Source organism: Phaethon lepturus, unplaced genomic scaffold (genome assembly GCF_000687285.1).
Source record: "Phaethon lepturus isolate BGI_N335 unplaced genomic scaffold, ASM68728v1 scaffold29157, whole genome shotgun sequence".
In the NCBI taxonomy this organism is placed as follows: domain Eukaryota; kingdom Metazoa; phylum Chordata; class Aves; order Phaethontiformes; family Phaethontidae; genus Phaethon; species Phaethon lepturus.
In genome coordinates this window covers 24350-44351 of record NW_010554601.1, presented here as the reverse complement: position 1 = coordinate 44351, position 20002 = coordinate 24350, and the positions used below count along the sequence as shown (strand labels likewise).

General features: G+C 41.2%; 1 protein-coding gene across 1 annotated transcript in view; it reads left to right on the top strand.

The window, feature by feature from the left end:
* Positions 1–20002, top strand: part of OTOA (otoancorin) — a 37294-nt gene that overhangs the window by 1052 nt on the left and 16240 nt on the right. The window contains exons 5-19 of the mRNA XM_010291913.1: positions 593–680; positions 2168–2299; positions 3381–3616; positions 3824–3927; positions 6821–6927; positions 7370–7509; positions 9988–10111; positions 10459–10674; positions 11224–11391; positions 11706–11846; positions 12446–12501; positions 12885–13002; positions 13502–13575; positions 16706–16841; positions 18170–18360. Of these exons, the coding sequence (XP_010290215.1) occupies positions 593–680; positions 2168–2299; positions 3381–3616; positions 3824–3927; positions 6821–6927; positions 7370–7509; positions 9988–10111; positions 10459–10674; positions 11224–11391; positions 11706–11846; positions 12446–12501; positions 12885–13002; positions 13502–13575; positions 16706–16841; positions 18170–18360 (2031 nt within the window). The remainder of the gene's footprint in view (positions 1–592; positions 681–2167; positions 2300–3380; positions 3617–3823; positions 3928–6820; positions 6928–7369; positions 7510–9987; positions 10112–10458; positions 10675–11223; positions 11392–11705; positions 11847–12445; positions 12502–12884; positions 13003–13501; positions 13576–16705; positions 16842–18169; positions 18361–20002) is intronic.

Sequence of the window (20002 nt, the reverse complement as noted above, 5' to 3'; positions counted from 1 at the left end):
TTCCTGCTCTGTCCCCCATCCATCCCACTTCCTCCAGCTCCTGGTGACTTTTGAATTACTTGCTGATTTTGTTTAAATTTGAGAGAGCAATATAAACCTCAGAAGCAATTCCACTCCTACATATTTTGAGAGAATCAATGGCTATTTAAAGACGACACACTGAAATTAATGACTCTGCTGAGGGAAAGGCAGCAGACATTAGTCACTGTACTTTCTTTCTACAAGCAGATCAGAACAGGCATAATGGGGTGCCAGGAAGCACACCTATAGCTCCGGACTAGCCACAGCACAGCTTGTCTCATGCCTGGAGATGCTACTAATGGCAACATGTTGGAAAATTGAGATTGTTGTGGGTGGTGGTGGAGTCAGATTAAAAAACTCATAACTAATTCATTCCATTCCTCATTGAACCACATGTTTTCATTGCATTAAATAGGTTGGCTATTAGTCTTGTTAGGCCAAAAAGCTGAATACTCCTATCATTATGGTGTTACTAACAATGTTTGCTTTTCTTATTCTTGTTTTGTCTTGTAATCTGCTATTGTACGTTATGCTATTTTACTGGCATTTTTGGTCCTGTTTTCTGTTGCAGTTCTAATGTCTGGACAGCAGATACGCTTACAAAAGTCATGATGTATTTTCATGCCCAGGAAGTTATGTTTACTCTTAGCAGCCTACAGGTTTGTGTCATTTAAAATGCATGACAATTCTTGTTTAAAAAGGAATTAAAAAAGCAACCTATCTCTGTAGCCAAAACTAGGTTGTCAATAATAGAGATAACGAACAGATCTACAGTGTGGTAGATAAGTAGGAAATAGGAATAGTTTTTTTAGTTTGTCTTTTTCCCCTGAGATTGCAGCAGAATGCAAGGCAGAAATAATGAGAGAGATATTTTTGCTGCTTCTCTGATGGAAAGCAGAAATTAGGAGTTTTCAGGCTCAGCAATTGTTTCTGAATTGAGTGTATACACATCAGTATGTGTATTTCTCCACAAAATGGCAGGTTTCTCCCAGATTTTGACCATGGCTGTGGTTTGCACTGCTTCTGATGGAATGAGAGGCTCCAGAGCATCCTACAAAACGCATCCACCTTTTAAGGCTCCTCTGAACTCTGTTTTTGTAAACTGGTAATGTGGAAGTGACATAGGAAAAAGTCATTGTTCTTTATCCCTGGTCAGTATGATTAGTTATGAGCTGGTTTAAGTGGAGCTGTAGCCTGCTAATCAAAACCTTCCCCCCTCCCTCCTCCCTACGTACGCTCTGAAAAAGGAAAGTGTCAAATGTGCAATCTCTGAGCCTCAGGCATTCCCAAAAGCCCATGGCCCTGCAGCTCTGCAACGCTCAAAACCTGTTCCCAAGCTCCATTTCACTGTCAGAGCTCATCCAGTCCTACAGGAGAGTAACGCTGCCTCTTCCCATTTGATTAGATTTATTGACACTTCACAACTGTAATCAGGCCTGGACCCCCTAGACAACAAGGACCTAACTATGTTAATATTTGTTGGTGGCAATGCAAAGACAACAAAGAACAGTTTCAACTCAAATTCCAAACCAATTCTGAAATAATTCTGTCAGGAATTAGAAGGGATTTTACTCCAGTCTGGTGCTAATGAGCCTTACAGTGCTTTCTGTTCCAATGTTATAATTCCCCTTAGATTTTCAAAACAGGCATGAGATTGTTAACTCGTAGTGCAGTTTGATGTGAGAGAGAATATTTTTGCCTTACGACCTGGTGCAGTGTTTTCCTCCCATCTAATTGCACATTTCCTTCCTTTTTTTAAGTAATAATAATATGCACATAGTACCTGATTTTTCTGAGCTCTTTAAAAGGTTCATTTTCACAGCTCTGCTGTGTGAAGCAGAAAAGCATTATTACTCTTGTTTTATGAAGTGAGAAACTGAGGCTTTTTTGTTAAATGGCTCACTGGAGAGGACTCTCTCATGGAGCCAAGAATAGGATTTAAAAATTATTGTCTTTCAAAATGACTTTCAGATAATTTTTGTTTACAGTGTGTGTTGAGTATAGTTATTCTAGTTGTTGACAACCCAGACAATACAGAAGCTAAGCATTTACCTCGCCTTATGTGGAGACTTTCAGGGAATAAAAGATGCCCCCAGTACAATAGTATGTGTTTTATGTATATTACGCATATTTTTCTATACTTCAGACGTCCATAAAAAGTTACCTGAAGAACCTTTTATACCAGCCTAGGCAACTGCTATTCGAATTGCAACAGCTTGATCAGCAGCAGTTCCAAACTGCAATGAAGTATCTCTTCAACAGCAGAAAGGACCATCTTGTAAGTCACTTTGCACTTGTGAAAAATAAAAGCTGCTGTCAATGGTTGAGGTAACTGGGAAAGGGCCAGACTGGGGGTCTCGCAGTGCTCGCCATGCAGTTACTTAGCTGGCTTGGATTAGATTCCAGGAGCCCTTCTCCTTAGGTTGGACTTGTTTCATTTAATTCATGTCTTGAAGTTGGTGACCCATCTTAAAAGTCTCACTCAAAGTCAGTGAGTGCCAGCCAGGGAGGTTCCCTGCAGAGGGGATCTCCGGATCACAGCCTGATGTGTGAGAGCGCTTGGCATCTTCCCTGCCGGGAGGAAGGGCCTCCAGCATGGGTATCACTGAGGGGGTGGAGATTAATCTGGGAGAAAGGGAGAGTGTTTCCCCAGACACAGGAGGTGGCTGCCCAGAGCAAACACAGTATAATCCACTGTTCAAACAGTGGTGGTGCAGCTCCTGCTGCCAAAGCACATGGGGTAGGTGCACAAGCACACACTGTGAGCCAGAGCAGTAGAGCATAAGCCCTTTCAATAAACTGTAAATTTAGTCTTTGCAAACGGCACACCCAGTTCTTCCAGGACTGATAATATTGCATGAACTATCCGTGCTGAACAGGCTGTCCCATACATGTCGACTTGTGAGATGGAGCAACCTAATAATTCATCCCCAGCCAGGGTGACTTTATTCCCTGTGCTTGGCGCTCTGATGTTGCCCCATCTTCTGGAGCAGGTGCTTGTAGTAACGGCTGCAAGAAATACTGCTTGGGAAAAAGTCTATTCTAGAGATGTCTACGTATTAAATTATGTATGAAATAATAACCCTCCAGTATCCTTTAATTTTCCAAGTAGCTAACTTGTTCATGAGAGCACACACTATAACTTCAGCCATTTGGGTTATTTTTCTGTTCTTAATTTTGGTTTTGTCAAAAGATTCAAGCTGGTCTCTGGCCAATGCCAGAAAGGAATTATCTGAAGTAATGCAACCAGGCAATATTTTGCACCATATTGTTTGTAGAGTGCTTTCTGATAGGCCTCAAAATGACCAAGATGTTGAATTCATCTAAGAGACTTTCTTTTAACCCTTTGTTGCTTGCAGGAAATAGGAAATATTATTCTTGATTGGGACAAGACTAGAGAGAGACTTTTTCAAAGCCCGGGAGTAAACAGGACTTTGTTCCTTGTAACACTGGATAAATGCTTTCTGGCTCTGAGTGCTTCGGACTGTGTGGATATCCTAAGCCAGGTTTTGCATGTGTCAGCAGTGAACTATCTCCAACCTGATGTCATTGGGAGCCTCCCAAAGGTTCTGCAGGAGGATGCTTTCAGAAACTTGTAAGCCATTTATTTTCCAGACACAATTAATACTATGTAGCAGTTGCTTATTGTATATACTTGTGGTTACTATATGGTCTCCCTCTATTTTCCAGATATAGCTTTCTGCTTATGTGTTGCTGTTTCTAAAAACATTTGTGTGTGTGTCATTTTAAAAAATAAATAGTTAACTCATTAGTGAACTAATACGCCCTTGTTATCACTTAGATCAACAGTATTCAAAGACCTCTATGACAAAACCTCGGCAAATACCCAGAGAGCTCTGTATGGCTGGATGAAGCAGATTCTACAAGAATCTTCTAACATGAGTGGTATGTTATGTACAAAGTATTTCCGTCTTGCTTCTCATAAGAGGAAAAACAGTCAGCAAAAGGCCTGTCCATTGTATTGAATTCTTTCCCAAATTTGACACAGGTCTGCTTAAAGGTAGCTGCCTTGAATACCTTTGCTCCAGGGTATGGTAAATGTAATATATTTGTTATTCATGGCAAATAATTCTCCAAAGATGCTTGTTCTTCACCTCTTCTCCATAGAGCTATACACAAAATCTCTGTACTCGAGTCCTTTTTCTAAGACTTTAATAGGATACAGTTGTCAAGTACTCTGCACAAGCATGTTGCTCACTTCTGAACTCCTATTCAGACTATAAAAACAGATCTGTCTCAGAATACATTAGTCAATGCACTGTTTAAAAACACAAAAGAAATGCAGGATGTTGTGAAAGTTCTACTGCACATGGCACTGACTTGTTCAGAAAAGGAACAAGATGAAAGCAAAGGTAATTAATTCTGATTTTATGCATTTTATCACATCTGTTTGCCTTGTTAATATGTCTTTAACAGATGTGCCACAGCTGGGACAGTGCAGAACAGGCTCCACGAGGGGGCTGTAAAGCGGCAGCGGCACTGATGCACCAGAGCCAGTGCTTGGATTTCACTGAACATCCCAGCAGTGCTGCCGTGGGAGCATTTTAGACTTTTAGATGTGTATGTTCTTCCTCTTTCTCTGGAAATCAAAGACAAAATGCCCACTTGCTTCGGTAGAGCAAAGTTTGGCTCCCAGGGCTTCTGCTATTTCAAAACACCAGAGTAACCCATTAAGTTGTCAGGAGGAAGTTCATGATGCTGCTATGAGGTGACATTACTGCCCGTGTATTACTGGGGAAGCAAAGATGCAGAACTTGCCTGGTGATACTCAGCAGTCCTGGGAAAATCCCACAGCATCAGACATCTTGGGTTGTGTCTGAAACATTAGTGAACCCTCAGTTTGTAAAAGATCACCCAGCTCAGGAGGGACTGAGAATTATCTTGCCTGTCTTAGGTCCCGGTTGCTGCTTCAGATGCAGAGCAGTGCAGATATGGTGAATCCACTCCTGAAGGCATCAGGTGTGGACTGATTACCAGCTAGTTCTGGTAGTCTGGGTTGCAGAACCCATCAGGCCTGAGCAGAAGGGATCAGCCCTCTGCAGAAGCAGCGTCTTCCTCACTGAAGCCCAGCAGAAAAGAAACTTGAAAGCAGCCTCATATTTGTGGCGCTTGCGGGGCCACCTCCCAAGCATGTCTGCTGGTTTTGGTGACAGAGAGCTGTGGTGCCTGCAGAAATGCAGAGAGCATTTCCAGCCTCCTGCGTTCCCCTGCAGCGTCGGGCAGGCCCTGTAGCTGGATCACTGGGTGAGCAGGAGATGACATGGCCTCAAGTTGTGCCAGGGGAGGTTTAGATTGGATATTAGGAAAAATTTCTTCACTGAGAGGGTGGTCAGGCATTGGAACAGGCTGCCCAGGGAGGTGGTGGAGTCGCCATCTCTGGAAGTGTTCAAGAAACGTGTGGATGTGGCGCTTCAGGACATGGTCTAGGGGACATGGTGGCGCTGGGTTAATGGTTGGACTTGATGATCTTGAAGGTCCTTTCCAACCTAGTGATTCTGTGATTCTGTGACATGTGGCTTCTGTGTCTTAAGGGTCGAACCTTTCAAGAAATTTCTTTGCCATTCAGCCAATTCTCACAAGTTCCGTATTGAAAATGCTGAGGTATTCAGAGATGAAGCATGCTGGCAGCCCTTGCAAAAACAGGAGGCTGTAACTTTGAATTTTTTACCTTATTTTAAAATAACAAAACAGTTTTTGGGGATCACGGCTACCATGGTTGGTAACTGCAAGTCTGTTCTGCTAAAGGCCACAGTCAACGTCCTTAAATTGTGCTAGTTTTTGTTTAACTCTTCTATCATATCTTTCAACTTGCTTAAATATCCTGGTAATGGGAGATAATTTCGCTTAAAAAAACAGAGGCCTGACAGACAGGTCTGCTGGGAGCATCGTTTTGTCTTGGCTAAGGAGCCTAGATCTGTGTTTTCAGAAAAATCTCTTACTAAATTAGGTTCTTCAGCTTCTGATATTTATAGGCTGTTTTTCTTCAGATACTGAAAACTCTTCAAAGTGCACTGATGATTTTATTTCAACAGAGCTGTGAGTATCAGCACTGCTAAGGAATATGTTCAGAGGTATCACACGTTGAGCTATCCAAATTATAACGCCTTGGAGAAAACACTGTCTTTGTGGCTTAGAGTACCCACCTGGTCCATAACTACTTTATTCTCTGGAATATTTGGATCTTGATTTAATTTTCAGTCCTTGGGAGAATGTTACTAAATTAATGTAATCTTTTAACTGTTATGCAGCATTTTGTATTTTTTGCCAACCTATTTCCATGTAGGTATATGATTTTCCATTTTCTTCATTATTGCTATTGCATATTGCTGAAATAAGTGGTATCATCAATAATAATATATGAGATGTATAAAGTGTTATGAAGTAGCGTGCCTTCCTGGTGTTCTTAAATAATATATTTGATTAAGATGACTGAATTTAAAATACGCTGCTTCATATTTAATGCTATTGGTTTAATTTTTCCTGTCCTATACTTTATCTATTTTCTATTTTGACAACATAAAATATTCATCATTTTCACGTGATAAAATTTGAGACATTTGAAACACTATTTCATTTTTATTAAAAAAAAGTATGGCCTCATAAAAATGTGGTGCTAAAATCTAGCTAATGCAGAGAACCTGCATCCTCTGCTAAGGGTTTTTCTGATTTGCAGATATTTTTTTAAAATTATTTTCCAATAACAATATACTGGGTACAATATATTTGAAAAATAATTACTTTCTTAACACTGTAGTGAGTATTTATTTGTACAAAACAGATTTCAATGAATCAACTTCTTGGGTCAGTGCAGAAAACTTATGGATTTTGGGAAGATACATGATCCATTTCCCATTAGAAGAAATTCTGAAAATTAATCTCAATGAAGTAAGTAACAAAATGTGGTCGGATATATCATTGTCAAGTGATGTCAGCTACAAACAATATGAACACAAATGCAAACTTAAACATGAAAAAGAAGTTTATATATTTTAATGACTTAAATATAAAGTGCATCCAAATCCATTGTCAACCAAATATTCCTCTCTTTTTGGAATTTGAAAATGTCCATGATTAATACGTAATTATTTATCTGTGTCAGACTTTTCTGACTTGTAGTAAAAGACAGGGACCGATGATAGAAGACTCAAATTATTTGACAGTTTGACAGAGAATTGCTCACTCAGCTTTGCCTTCAAAAATACTCTGTTAACCAAATTCCTTTCTTTATAACATTAATGGAGTCAATTAATTTAGAGTGTCAAACAGATATTTTATTGGATGTAATTGTTTCATAATCCTGATGCATGATTTTGTTTGTACTGGTCAGATAAAACTATTCATTAGCTATGACAATGCAACAAAGCAGTTGGACACAGTGTATGATATCACACCAGAGCTTGCACAAGCTTTCCTGGAAAGAATAAACTCCTCGGGATTTGATATGAGAAACACTTCAACTATGTACAGGCAAGACTGCTTTTCTTTTTCTTTTATGGCTGTGTATGGAGAGAACGAATAAGTAAGGAGAAAAGAGAGGAGCAGTGAGTAGCTGATGAAATTGTTGATGTGGCATAGCTGTTTCCTTCCAGCAGAAAAATCCAGGCTGAAGCCCAACCCTAGTTATCAAGAGTGAAGAATTGCTACTCTATGAATTTTTGGAGGTGTGCCTAATTAGCTAATGCTTTGGCTCCTGCGTTGCAGTGAGTTGTCGCCGTAGTAGGAGGACTACAGCAGGATCTGGGGGATCCAATCAAACCCCATCACACTGCACAGTACAGCAATAAAATAAATTGGGATAGTGGAACATGAGTTGCCTTGACTGTTTGAATCACAAAGATGGAGGTGTTTTGTGCAAATCATGTTCCAGTTAGGACTTAGCTCACACCAGCCAGGACTGCAAATGGGTTTTAATTGGCATGGGTGTCACCAAAGAGGTCACAAAGCAAAGAGGTATAAAGCTCGTCCCGCTGTCCTCTTTGCGTCCTGCAGGGTAGCAATGAGCCACGTTTACATGTGACTTAGGTGTGTAAGCAGGAAATGGCATTTTCAGGGCTGTCAAATCAGCACTAAACTTTAACAGTAATAAAAACCAAGATAAACTGCTCTTACTCATAAATACGCAGCGAGCGTGAGCTACCTGCAAGAAAGTGCTGTACTCCACATTTACATTTACACTGTCGTATAAATGGATGTATTTAGTGCCAAGACACCACTGTCTGAAGTTATTTGTAGTCTCCTTGGGGGATACCTTGGAGTTTTAAACTAATGGAGAATATGCTTTATGGCTTCAGAGCTCCTGTCATTATTGCAATGTAACTCACTTCCATGAAGTATGCTGATTGTCGGAGATCTAAGCGAGAGAAGAATTGTGCCCGCACTCTAAATTTTTATGTCAGAAGTCTTAAAAATTATTTTACCACTCATGAGATGTGCCACATTCTCACAGATGAGAGAAATGTCATGCTCCATATTCCTTAATATATTCCATTTTTACAACACACTTATTTTATATTACTCATTTTAACCATACTGATGATTTAAATGCACTTTTAAGTAGTAGTATTATTCATTGCTGCTAATCCCAAAGGAGATGAAGAGCTCTTGGTGGCTATGCAATAATGCATCAGAAGGTAATTATTTGTTATAAAGATGCAGTTATAGGTGTTTCTTTGATTTGCATATTAGTTTGGTGATATCGCATGAATCCAGACGGGCTGCTGAAGCAGTATTTTGTTACATTGCTAAGCAGGTTGTTTTTGAGGGACAAGAGGAACGAAAAGCTAAGCCTTTCTGTGCTGCAGAATTTTACTGAGTGTGTGATAGTGCTGCAGCGTTGTCCGCTGTTGGTTTAGTTCGCATCGGGACTTTATGGCCAGGCTCCTTGTTGCCTAGACTCCGTGTGCCTGCATGATTGAACTGCTGAAAAACAGAGACTGTAGCAGGAAAGGTGGGCTTTGTAGGTTCTTGTCCTGTGTAAATTATGACAGCAAAGGCTAGTTGTTTACAGTGACAGGGGATTGTTTCAGGCTTCCTACAAACAAAGTCACCACCATCACTATGAAATTTAAAGTCCAGAGAGAGCGAAGCACAGTTCAGGCCTCCTTTGCAGGGCTGTAGGTAATGGCAGCAAGTAAGCACAAGGCCCGAGTCAGAAGGCCACCTACAGCAGGTGCCTGGTGGTATGACTACTTCTCTCCACCGGCTGTGGTGGTGGTTGTGCTTCACAGAGGTTAGTGGAAATGCTGGCTTGAGCATTGCAGCACAGGTACTGTGGAGGAAAATGAGCTCCGCGTCTGGTTCGCAGCACTGCCTTGCAGACTGCTGTGCTGGCACGAGTAGGACCGTGAGCCTCGGCGCGTTTTCTCCCAGCCAGTGCTGAACTGGACGGGTCTCCATCCATCGGCCGGTCCTATGTTTGATGTGAAATACAGCAGGCTTTATTTAAACCTGAAATGATAAAGAGACCCTGTAATGCTCTAGCCGCTGCTCTGACACACGGATGACTTATGTTGCCTGTGAAATCCAAGCAGGGTTTAGAGTTCAAAACATCCACTCAATCCAGATAAGAACCCAGCAAGCCACTTCTAGAGACTTATTTAGCCCTCCAACCTTTTCAAAGCAGAGATTATGCTGCAAATTCTGTGAAGAGGAGTGGAGTTGTTAGCTGGGAAAATCCATCCGTGGACAAACGGAACCAAGAAAGTTAAATTTTTGACAGCACAAGCAGTCTGGGTAGAGTTCAGCTCAATACAGAGAACAGCGCAAATGTCTCATACCCCAGTTTCAGGCCACGTGGAGTTTTAAAGATTGCAGTTTCAGGCGCTAGTGAGAGACAGAAATGACTCCAGTTTTGAGTACAAGTAGGGTATACCATAATGTATTTCAGTTTCCTGAGAATGACACCTTGTATGTCAGGAGTTAGCTAATGTATTTTCTTCTGTATAGGCTAGGTTTATTAGTTTGCTTTTATGATGACATGGAACAGATGGATGCTGCTGTGGCCCGGGCTTTACTTCATCAGATGATTAAATGCAATCAATTGAGAGGTTTCCAGGCTGAGGTTCAGAAGGTGGGTACAATGCTCCTTCTTCTTGCCGAACATAATCCTGAAAATGGAGGAGGGGGGACTTTATTCTTGAATTTGGAAAGAAAAGAGTGAAAAATGACTGGAATCTAAGAAATAAGTGGATCGTATAATGCAAAGAATAAAAGCCCTTTTTAACAGTGATCATTCTTTTGTCATTTTTCCTCCTATTCTGTATTCTTTTGACAACTGTGGTTCTATTTTTATAAAGTGTGTGGTCACTAAATGTTTGCCAATGCCTATTCCAGACACTCCAGTTAAAGTTTTAGGTAATAATGAAAATTGGTCTTGGCAGGTTTTTATTTCCCATCTGCTTTTTTTCTTTACTTCAGCTCAAATCTCAACTCCTGAACATTGCCTTGCAAAACCAGACATTGAATGATATCCTTGGATCTCTGTCAGATGCTGTGGTTGGACTAACTTCAAGTCAGCTGGCATCTTTGTCACCTGAAGCGGTGCATAATGCTATCGCAACATTAAACCAAGTCTCTGGGTGGGCAAAAAGCCAAGTTATGATTTTATCTAGTAAATACCTCTCTTATGAAAAGGTACCTCTGATAACAGCTTTCCTACCTTCTGTTTTTAAAAATGATTTTTTTTTTTTCTCAGTGATACCATAGATTTTTAGGAGTTTAGTATAAGACTCTTTTTTAATACCATTAGTGGTCTGAAAATTTTGTTTAAATCAAATAAAAACATCCAAGACTGTATGTCCTGAAGTAATTCTCTAGTAACAGAGAGAATGACTATTTGTATTTGGCAGTTGTATATATTATTTTGCCTGTATCACCGCCCTAAGCAGAATTTGCATGATCTGAGATCCCAAACTATATACTCAAGTATACTGTAATGAAGGAACCAGGTCCTCTCTGAAGTTTCTAAAAAAGGCACCTCTGAGAAAATTGTCACATTTGTTCCCTGGACAGTCTTGTCTGAATTGAAAGAAATCTGAAGAAAGTACTGCATCCCCAGACAAGAAATGTATTAAGTATTCAACAATAATAGTTTTCATTTGTTTATTAACTTTTGCTTTTAAATATATCTGCTGTTCACAAGCCATAAAACTTTCTGGGTTTTTTGTGCTGTTATCTCTGCAGGTTTTAACATTTTATAACATTAGTCAAATGGGCGTGTTGGTAACTGGCATTAGCACCCAGTCATTCTACAGCATGAACCCAAAAGAGCTTTCTCAGATTATTCGAGGCACAACGTCCCAGTACTTATCTGACTTATCGCCTGCACAACAGCAAGGGATCCTCAGGAAGGTGATTATAAACTCGAGTGTGTAGCAGGGTCTCTCTGTACAAGAGCACAATAACCAGATATGCAGACCATGATTTAAAATGTTGTCACCAAGGTGTGTTTTTTAGTTCAATGGTTAGTATTTCCAGTGTTTTTTCTGAACACCAAGTATATTTTGAAAGCTGTCTCTTGCTTAGTCCTGTGGCATTTTTAATACCGACATGTTTTTCCTTTATCCTCTTAAGGGAAATATTACACAGAATAGAAAGAATGACAAATCCTGTAAATCTAAGCATCGGTTCTGAAATACCATGTATTTATCTGTTCCTCTTTTTAGATAGCTGCATCTGGAGATTTTTCTCCATCAGTCAAAGATATACAAGGAAGCTTCTTTAAAGAAATATCTCTTTCTGATTTATGGAAGCAGACTGGATATAATTCTTCAATGATGAAAGAAAAAGAACTAAGAAGAAGCCAGGTAAAAATTATTGTGCAGTTCCCACTCCACTGCAATGTAGTATGACGGGAGAACAGGAGAAGTGTTGTAATACATATGTGTTCAAGGAACATAGATAAAAGGAAGGAACTGCCCCAAATATATCTTGACCTAAACAACCAGAGGACACTTAGAGCCTAGGCAGCATTATGAGACAATGTTACAGAAAGAGAAGCATTAATGTGCTGAGTTTAAAAGTCTTAAAGATTCTGCCACGTAGATTTTCTCTTTCCAGGACTGTATACTAGAGATTTGCATGTACAGTCAGCCCTTTGGCTCTGCCCAGAGAGGTGCAAGATTGGACCACGTGATCTCCAGAGGTCCCTTCAAACCTAGATTATTCTGTGGTTGTGTGCCCTGAACATGTTTAACATCATCCTGTAGTGCCAGTCAGTGATGTCTTGTCTTGTGACGAAGAAAGTCAGCCCTGGATCCCAAACCTTTTGCTTGGCCAAACTGGACCATAGAAATGCCTTTAGAGTACCCAAGAGAGTTAAGCATACAAAAACCTTGCAGTAGTTACTGCATCTTGCAACTGAATTACCTAAGCTTAACTTTAAATATGGTGGGTTTTATTTCAGGCTTTGTATCTGTATGAATTACTGTCTAAGAAAAACTATCCTGTTGACCTTCTAAGGTATGGATAATAGTCTCTACTGAAATGCAGTTTAAGTCTAGTTTTGTCATGAGAGTGACTTTGAGGTAAACATAAACACTATGTGGTTATTTTGTACTATCTTATGTTTATTCATTCCTTGGTACCACAGGATAATTCACCTTCCTTGTTAAAAAGGGTCTCCAAATCTAACATCAGGATCAAAGCATTGCAGAGGTTTTGGTATTTTAAGGCTCAGTCAATACTTTTCAATTTGATTACATTTTTACTTTCAATAGCCTTTCAGTTACAAGAAATGGGAAAGTGAGGTGGTCAAGAAACTGTATCTTAGGACATGGTTGTGGGGAATAAGGACTAGATTCTGCTTAAATATTCCAAAGATTGAACTTTGCTTTTCCTATCAGCACAGGACAGCTTGTGAAAGGAGTAACTTGTCAACTCATTGAAACTATGGGCACAGACATTTTTTTAAACAATTTTAAATTATTTGAAAACAATCTTCACCTGCTTTCTCCATATCAGGTAAAACCAAAAAAAGACTTTGTGTACATAAACATACTACCCAATGTCCAAACTGTAGGTTAATTAGAATTTGGTTAATTCTATTCTCGTTTTTTTCAAAATCTTGTATGTGTGAACTTGTCTGTTAACATAGTTCATTTAAAACTTTTATGTGTGAATTTGTCTGTTATTGTACTTCATTTTGACAATTTCCTTTGTCACTTACAAATTGCACAAAATTTCTGCAGCCCTTCTGATTTGCTAATTCATGAGTAATCTGTTTGGAAATATACCCGAGTTTCAAAAACATAGAAATGCTCTCATGCACTCAAATACAGGATGTCTCATCTCTGATGTCTACAAAGAGAAAACTCCTTTAAAAAAGCCAAACAAAAATGCTCTCTGAAGATAATATGCCGTTTTATATATGCTAATATATAAGCTGTAATAAACAAACAGTATTTTCATTCTTCCTCAAAATTTCCAGATGTCTAAGATCTTAAATTTTTGTTGCTTTTAGGTTAATTGTTTGGCTTGGAAGTTTTGGAAAGTCTCCAATGCATCTATTCCTCCCTTCCTCATTTTGGTGCTTCCGTAAGTTACATCTCCCTACATCTTAAGTTACCGCACTCGTAGCAGTACATTCAGAGTAGTCCTTCTGTGCACTTTTTTAATAACCTCTTCAGTCCTAAGAAAACTGATGATTCAAACAGATGGTAATTTATAAAAAGTGGTCACTGACTGTAGCCAAAATCTGTGTCAAGTGAAAGCTGGTAATACCTGATGTCTTTTAGTATAGCCCATTTTTGTCACAATTGTGGATCCCTTTGCATCCTTGAAATCAGTCCTCCTTAAAGCGCAGTGTGCGCAGACCGAATCACAGTGCACTGCTGTGGCAGCAATGAAGATGCTTGTAATGTTGCTGCTTATACTGTTGCTGATGTCTGCTAAGATAAAGGGGTTAATTCGTAGAATCGTAGAATCATAGAATCTTTGGGTTGGAAGGGACCTTTAAAGGCCATCTAGTCCAACGCCTCTGCAACGAGCAGGGACGTCTTCAACTCGAGCAGGCTGCTCAGAGCCCCGTCCAACCTGACCTTGAATGTTCCCAGGGATGGGGCATCTACCACCTCTCTGGGCAACCTGGGCCAGTGTTTCACCACCCTCATTGTGAAAAACATCTTCCTTATATCTAGTCTAAATCTACCCTCTTTCAGTTCAAAACCATTACCCCTTGTCCTATCACTACAGGCCCTGCTAAAACATCTGTCCCCATCTTTCTTATAAGCCCCCTTTAAGTACTGGAAGGCTGCAGTGAGGTCTGAACAACCCCAACTCTCTCAGCTTGTCCTCATAGGAGAGGTGTTCCATCCCTCTGATCATTTTTGTGGCCTCCTCTGGACCCACTCCAACAGGTCCATGTCTTTCCTGTGCTGAGGGCTCCAGAGCTGGACGTAGGACTCCAAGTGGGGGTCTCACGAGAGCAGAGTAGAGGGGCAGAACCCCCTCCCTTGACCTGCTGGCCATGCTTCTTGTGATGCAGCCCAGGCTATGGTTGACCTTCTGGGCTGTGAGTGCACATTGCCAGCTCATGTCTAGCTTTTCATCCACCAGCACCCCCAAGTCCTCCTCAGCAGGGCTGCTCTCAATTCCTTCATCCCCCAGCCTGTATTGGTCCCAGGGGTTGCCCTGACCCAGGTGCAGGACCCTGCACTTGGCCTTGTTGAACCTCATGAGGTTCACACAGGCCCATTCCTCAAGCTTATCCAGGTCCCTCTGGATGGCATCCCATCCCTCAGGTGTGTCAACTGCACCACTCAGCTTGGTGTCATCTGCAAACTTGCTGAGGGTGCACTTGATCCTGCTGTCTGTGTCATTGATGAAGATAGATATTAAATGGTACTGGTCCCAATACGGACCCCTGAGGGACACTGCTCGTCAGTGATCTCCATCTGGACATTGAGCCATCGACCCTTTACCCTCTGGATGCAAACATCCAACCAGTTCCTCATCCGCCCAACAAGCCACCCATCAAATCCGTATCTCCTCAACTTAGAGAGAAGGATGTTGTGTGGGACCATGTCAAAGGCCTTACAGAAGTCCAGATAGACGACATTAGTAGCTCTTCCCTTGTCCAGTGATGTGGTCACCCCATCATAGAAGGCCACTAGGTTGGTCAGGCAGGACTTGCCCATGGGGAAGCCATGCTGGCTGTCTTGAATAACCTCCCCATCTTCCATGTGCCTTAGCAGAGCTTCTAGGAGGATCTGTTCCGTGATCTTCCCAGGCACAGAGGCAAGGCTGATGGGTCGGTAGTTCCCAGGGTCCTCCTTGCTACCTTTTTAAAAAATGGCTGCAATGTTTCCCTTTTGCCAGGCTCCATGTGCTTCTCCTGACTGCTGTGACTTTTCAAGTATCATGGAGAGTGGTTTGGCAACTACATCAGCCAATTCCCTCAGGACCCTGGGATGCATCTCATCAGGTTCCATAGACTTGTGCATGTTCAGGTTCCTCAGGTGGTCTCGAACTTGATCTTCTCTTACAGTGGGAGGTCCTTTGCTCCTTCAGAGCAAATTCATTGGGCTTTCTTGAGCATAATTGTATAGAATCACAAAACTGACTTACATGTAGTTTATGCTGGATTTCTTTTGCTTTGCTTCTACCCCCGCAGGTTGTGAGGCTTGGTTTGCTTATTTCTTTGTGGTTTTTTTTTCGAGTGTGGATATGTAAGACAAAGCCATTGCATACTGTGCAAGCATATTGCTCTGTATGGTTAAAAACTTTTCAGTTTTATTTAAAGACATTTTTGTAAGTTAGCAAAACTTTGCGTTAGGTAAACAGCCAAGTAATACTCAGTGACAGCTTTTTTTCCTCTGAGGAAAAAAAAAAATTACCTTGATAGGAACTCCTGAATTATGCAACTTGTTAATTCCCCTTTTTCTTTATTTTTTTGTTCCCACGTGCTTAAAGGGATAAAAAGGAATGAGAACTATTCAGAACTATTATTTCCTGGAATATTTTTAATTGAAAAAAGTAAGAAAAGGATTCTGTTTGAAAAAGCATTACTTTCTTTAAAAACAATAAAATAATAACAGAAAGACTTTAATACAAGGCTTTCTACAAACTGCAGCACCAACTTATTTGGCCAACAATTGCATGTTGCTTGTACAGGGCCATCAGAAATCACTGGTGCTTTTGCCTACAAACCCTGGTAAGGCTGGGCTTGCACAGCTTTGGGATATGGCTTTATTTGCAAAGGCTGCCTGCCACTCTGGGTGGAGAAGAGCACCATTTTGTTTAATTTGGCAGGCCTTCTTGGACTTTGATAACAAGGAAGCCTACTCTAAAATTACTTCTTGTCCTTAATCCACCTACCACATCTTCCTTCATGAGATAACTATTCCTAATAAAAAAGAGAAAGGGGGAAAAGTGTCTGAACTGTAGACAGTCTTGTTCCAAATGGTGTTAAAGCATCTCAGAGCACTTTCATCCACTTGCAGCTATATATAACCCTTAGCCATTTTTTGAAGTAAGGTTCATGTGCCGATGAACTGGAAGAAGATGTAAGTTAAGGTGTGGATTAATTGCAACTTCTCTGGCCTGGCCAGTTTATAATTTTTCAAGTCCAGACTTGTCTTTAAATTTTGCCATCATCACAGATTTTATGGGTGTGGTTACAGGTATATGCGTTTACATTCTGAGACCATTTGAATTCTTTCTGCAGGGTTGAGTACCTGGAGTATGTTTCAGGCCCTTTGTGTGTCCCTTTCATTGCAAGCCTGGGGCAGACCGAGATGAACCTTTTGAATCCAAGACTTCACAAAAAGAATGCTGTCCTCCAAAAAGTACAGGAGTGCTTGGTAGGTATGGCAAGGAGGGGTCAGCAGTGGAGGAGGACCTGCAAAAAAGGTAATCTGTAATTAGCCACTGACAATTCCAAACTAAGTGAGAGTGGTTGATTAGGTTCCTCTCCCTTTATTGTCATGTGATGCACCACAAAGTTGTCTTGCCTACTTCTACTCTCTGGTCCACATGCACACGCTCATGGTCTCTTCTATGCAGTCAGCAACCTGAGACACGGGCTCTCCTGCACTGTGTTTGTGCAGTGAAGCCATGGCTGGTGGCCTCTGGGAGCCCCAAAGGCAATAATACAATTCTTCATTGTCACAAGCAAGAGCGGCTTAGACTATCACCTAGCTCACAGAAGCTCTTAGTGCCCAGGCCCCAAGCAACCTGCTGTAGCTGACCTGCTTTGAGCAGGGGAGGTGGACTGGACGACCTCCAGAGGTCCCTTCAAACAGCCATTCTGGGGTTCTGTTTGCACATATTATTGTACTGCATTTCACACAGTAATGGCAGTCACCCTCTGCCTAAGTTCTTGACTTACCCATCTGTATTCTTACGTTTTTTGGTATACTGTTTTGATTTTATTGTTCCCTGCCTAATGAAACCTTTTTATAGTTTCCTTAGCAATTTTCCTTGACTTCATTCATGTTGCAGACTGTTCTCATGAAATGTCGTTGCTGACCACGGTGAACTGGCCAGGACAGTCTGGAACTGACCCATTTGCCCCTTGCTCCAAGCGGCACTAGTCCTGTAGAGCTGTGCTTAGCGCAGGAAGCTCCATGGGAGAGGAGGATTTTGTGATTTCTGGGAGCTGCAGCAGTCACCAGTTTTTAGGAGAGACTAGTTATTTGATGTAGCTGTGAATATTCATGTCCTTATACATACTAACCAGCCCTATAATCCCTCGTGATTTGGCAGCTGCTGAGAACCCCCTCAGAGGCTTATGACAGCAAGAGCTAGTGGCCCTTTGGCACAAAGGGCCACGTGAGGGCCCTCCTGCCAGGCAGAAATGCACCACGTCTGCAGATGTTGTGTGGTCACCTAGAAATGGAGATTGTGGCAGGAGATGTAGTTTTAATTATTTTTATGTGTGCTTCAATATGGAATAAAGAATACACTGAAAGCTCTGACAAGTGCTTATTAAATATCACCAGTTGCATTGGAGGAAGGAAAAAGTATAAAGCAGTCTCGGCAAAAATTGTAGATTAAGTTGCCAGTACAAACTGTTGTGTCTTTGTTCCTTAAAGGGTCACAGAGCTTAAATGCGTTGTGATGCAGTTGAGCGATACAGGGCAAGAGCCAAGATTAGCTCTGCCAACAAGGTAAATGCTTCTTGTTTCAGAACGGCTCCATTGCTGATGAATATGATGTTGACCTACTTGGAAACCTAATCTGCCACTTGCCTCCAGCCTTTCTACATGGCAGAATGTCCCTGAGGGCAATGGCAGCGGCCCTTCATCAATTCAAACTCTGCCGGCAGCTCGGCCATGAGCAGAAGATTGAAATTAAATACAAACTCCTTGAGTTATATGGGTAAGGTATTCGATATACCACCTTGGTGATGCTGGTGGTTAAGCCATGCAAATACCAACCGTTTGCTCTGCCCAGATAGAACCGCAATGAAAACATCACAAAGCAACTTCTGTCGCTGGCCAAGCTTGGGGTCTCTGTCCTCTAGAATGACATTTCTGTTCTCGCATGTCATGTGATAACTGAGGAACAAAATACAACCCCAGGGACACCCTGTGTGACTTAAGTCCCAGAGGAAAAGGAGAGAAAGTGCAATGTTTGAGGAGGGGCAGGCAAACAGACTGGCATGGCAAGAGAAAGGGCATTACAGGCGAAGAATGGTGCAGCAATGCAAAGAATGGGAAAATGGAAGTGGGGTACTCAGTGTGCTGGTGTGAGAAGAGAAATAGATGACTGCAAGCACCTGTGGCAGTGGGAGGGAGCTAGGGAAGAAGCAGGGGGATATAAACGTCAACAAACTGAAGCAACAAAGCGGACAGTGTGTTAGATGTCATTAATTGCTCAGATTACGTGGCCAATTTGAACCACAGTGCTGCATCAGTCATGCAAAAACCAAAGCTGTCCTCTATCTGGCAAGAATATATCGTTTCTCTCTTGCATTGTCTCTAAGAAGTATCTTGCATTAGAAAACGGAGACCAAATGCATACTTTCTAACCATCCCTTCAGCCCTAAAATCTGTCATTTGATCTGCCTAAACATTTTAGTTGCTCATTCAGCTTCTTCCTAGTGGTCAGCATTTTTCTGGTAATGGAATAGCTGTATTTCCCACCAGATCCCGTCCCTGCATTAATCTTGGTACAGATTCATTTAATCAAATCATGACACATTGTGCTAAATCATTTTTTTTATTTTATTTTATTGAAAGTATTTGTCTAGTCAAACATCTGCATAGTGGAGCAACAAACCATATACATTTTTTTTTTATGAGAACATGCCCTAGTAACAGGCGACTTATACTCACATCTTCTTCAGGATCTTTCAGGCTGAAAATTATTTATCCAAGTGCTTTCTTAAGTTAACCACCAATTGGGTTGGCTAACGTTTGCCAGATTTGTATCAAACAGGACAAACATGCATAGAATTAAGCTACATATATTTTGAAACACCCATCACCACTCAAAACTGAACCTGAACTTAATTTTTAAGACCTGAAATTCCTACAAACAATTTAGCATGTTATTTCAAGGGATACGGTGCCTCTCATAGAATTGATCTCTCATACAGAAATTATATAGGTGTCATTGGATGTGACTCTCCAAGGTGTTAGATCTGCCTTCCATAGCTCTTGACGTTACAGACGAATGAAATAGCACTGACAGTTAAAATATGAAGCTAATAAGGAGTGGATTTAAGTTTTCTGTGCCATCACCTATGTTTTGTGTTTCTGTCCCTTAGTTTTAAAAAGACGGCATTAGCAGCAGACTGGTGCCACACTGAGTTGTTTAGTGAACTCAGTCTTTTCAGAATGAGGGGGAAACTGCTTCTGAGTGTGGATGGACCTGTTTTTCAGAAATATTGAGCACCCACAGCTCCTGCTGACATCGGGGAAAGCAACAGTTGCCCAACACCAATGAAAAACAGCCCGTGTACACCTGCAAACGGTTAAATATTGGAATAGAGGGGTTTGGGTTTTTTAGTTTATAA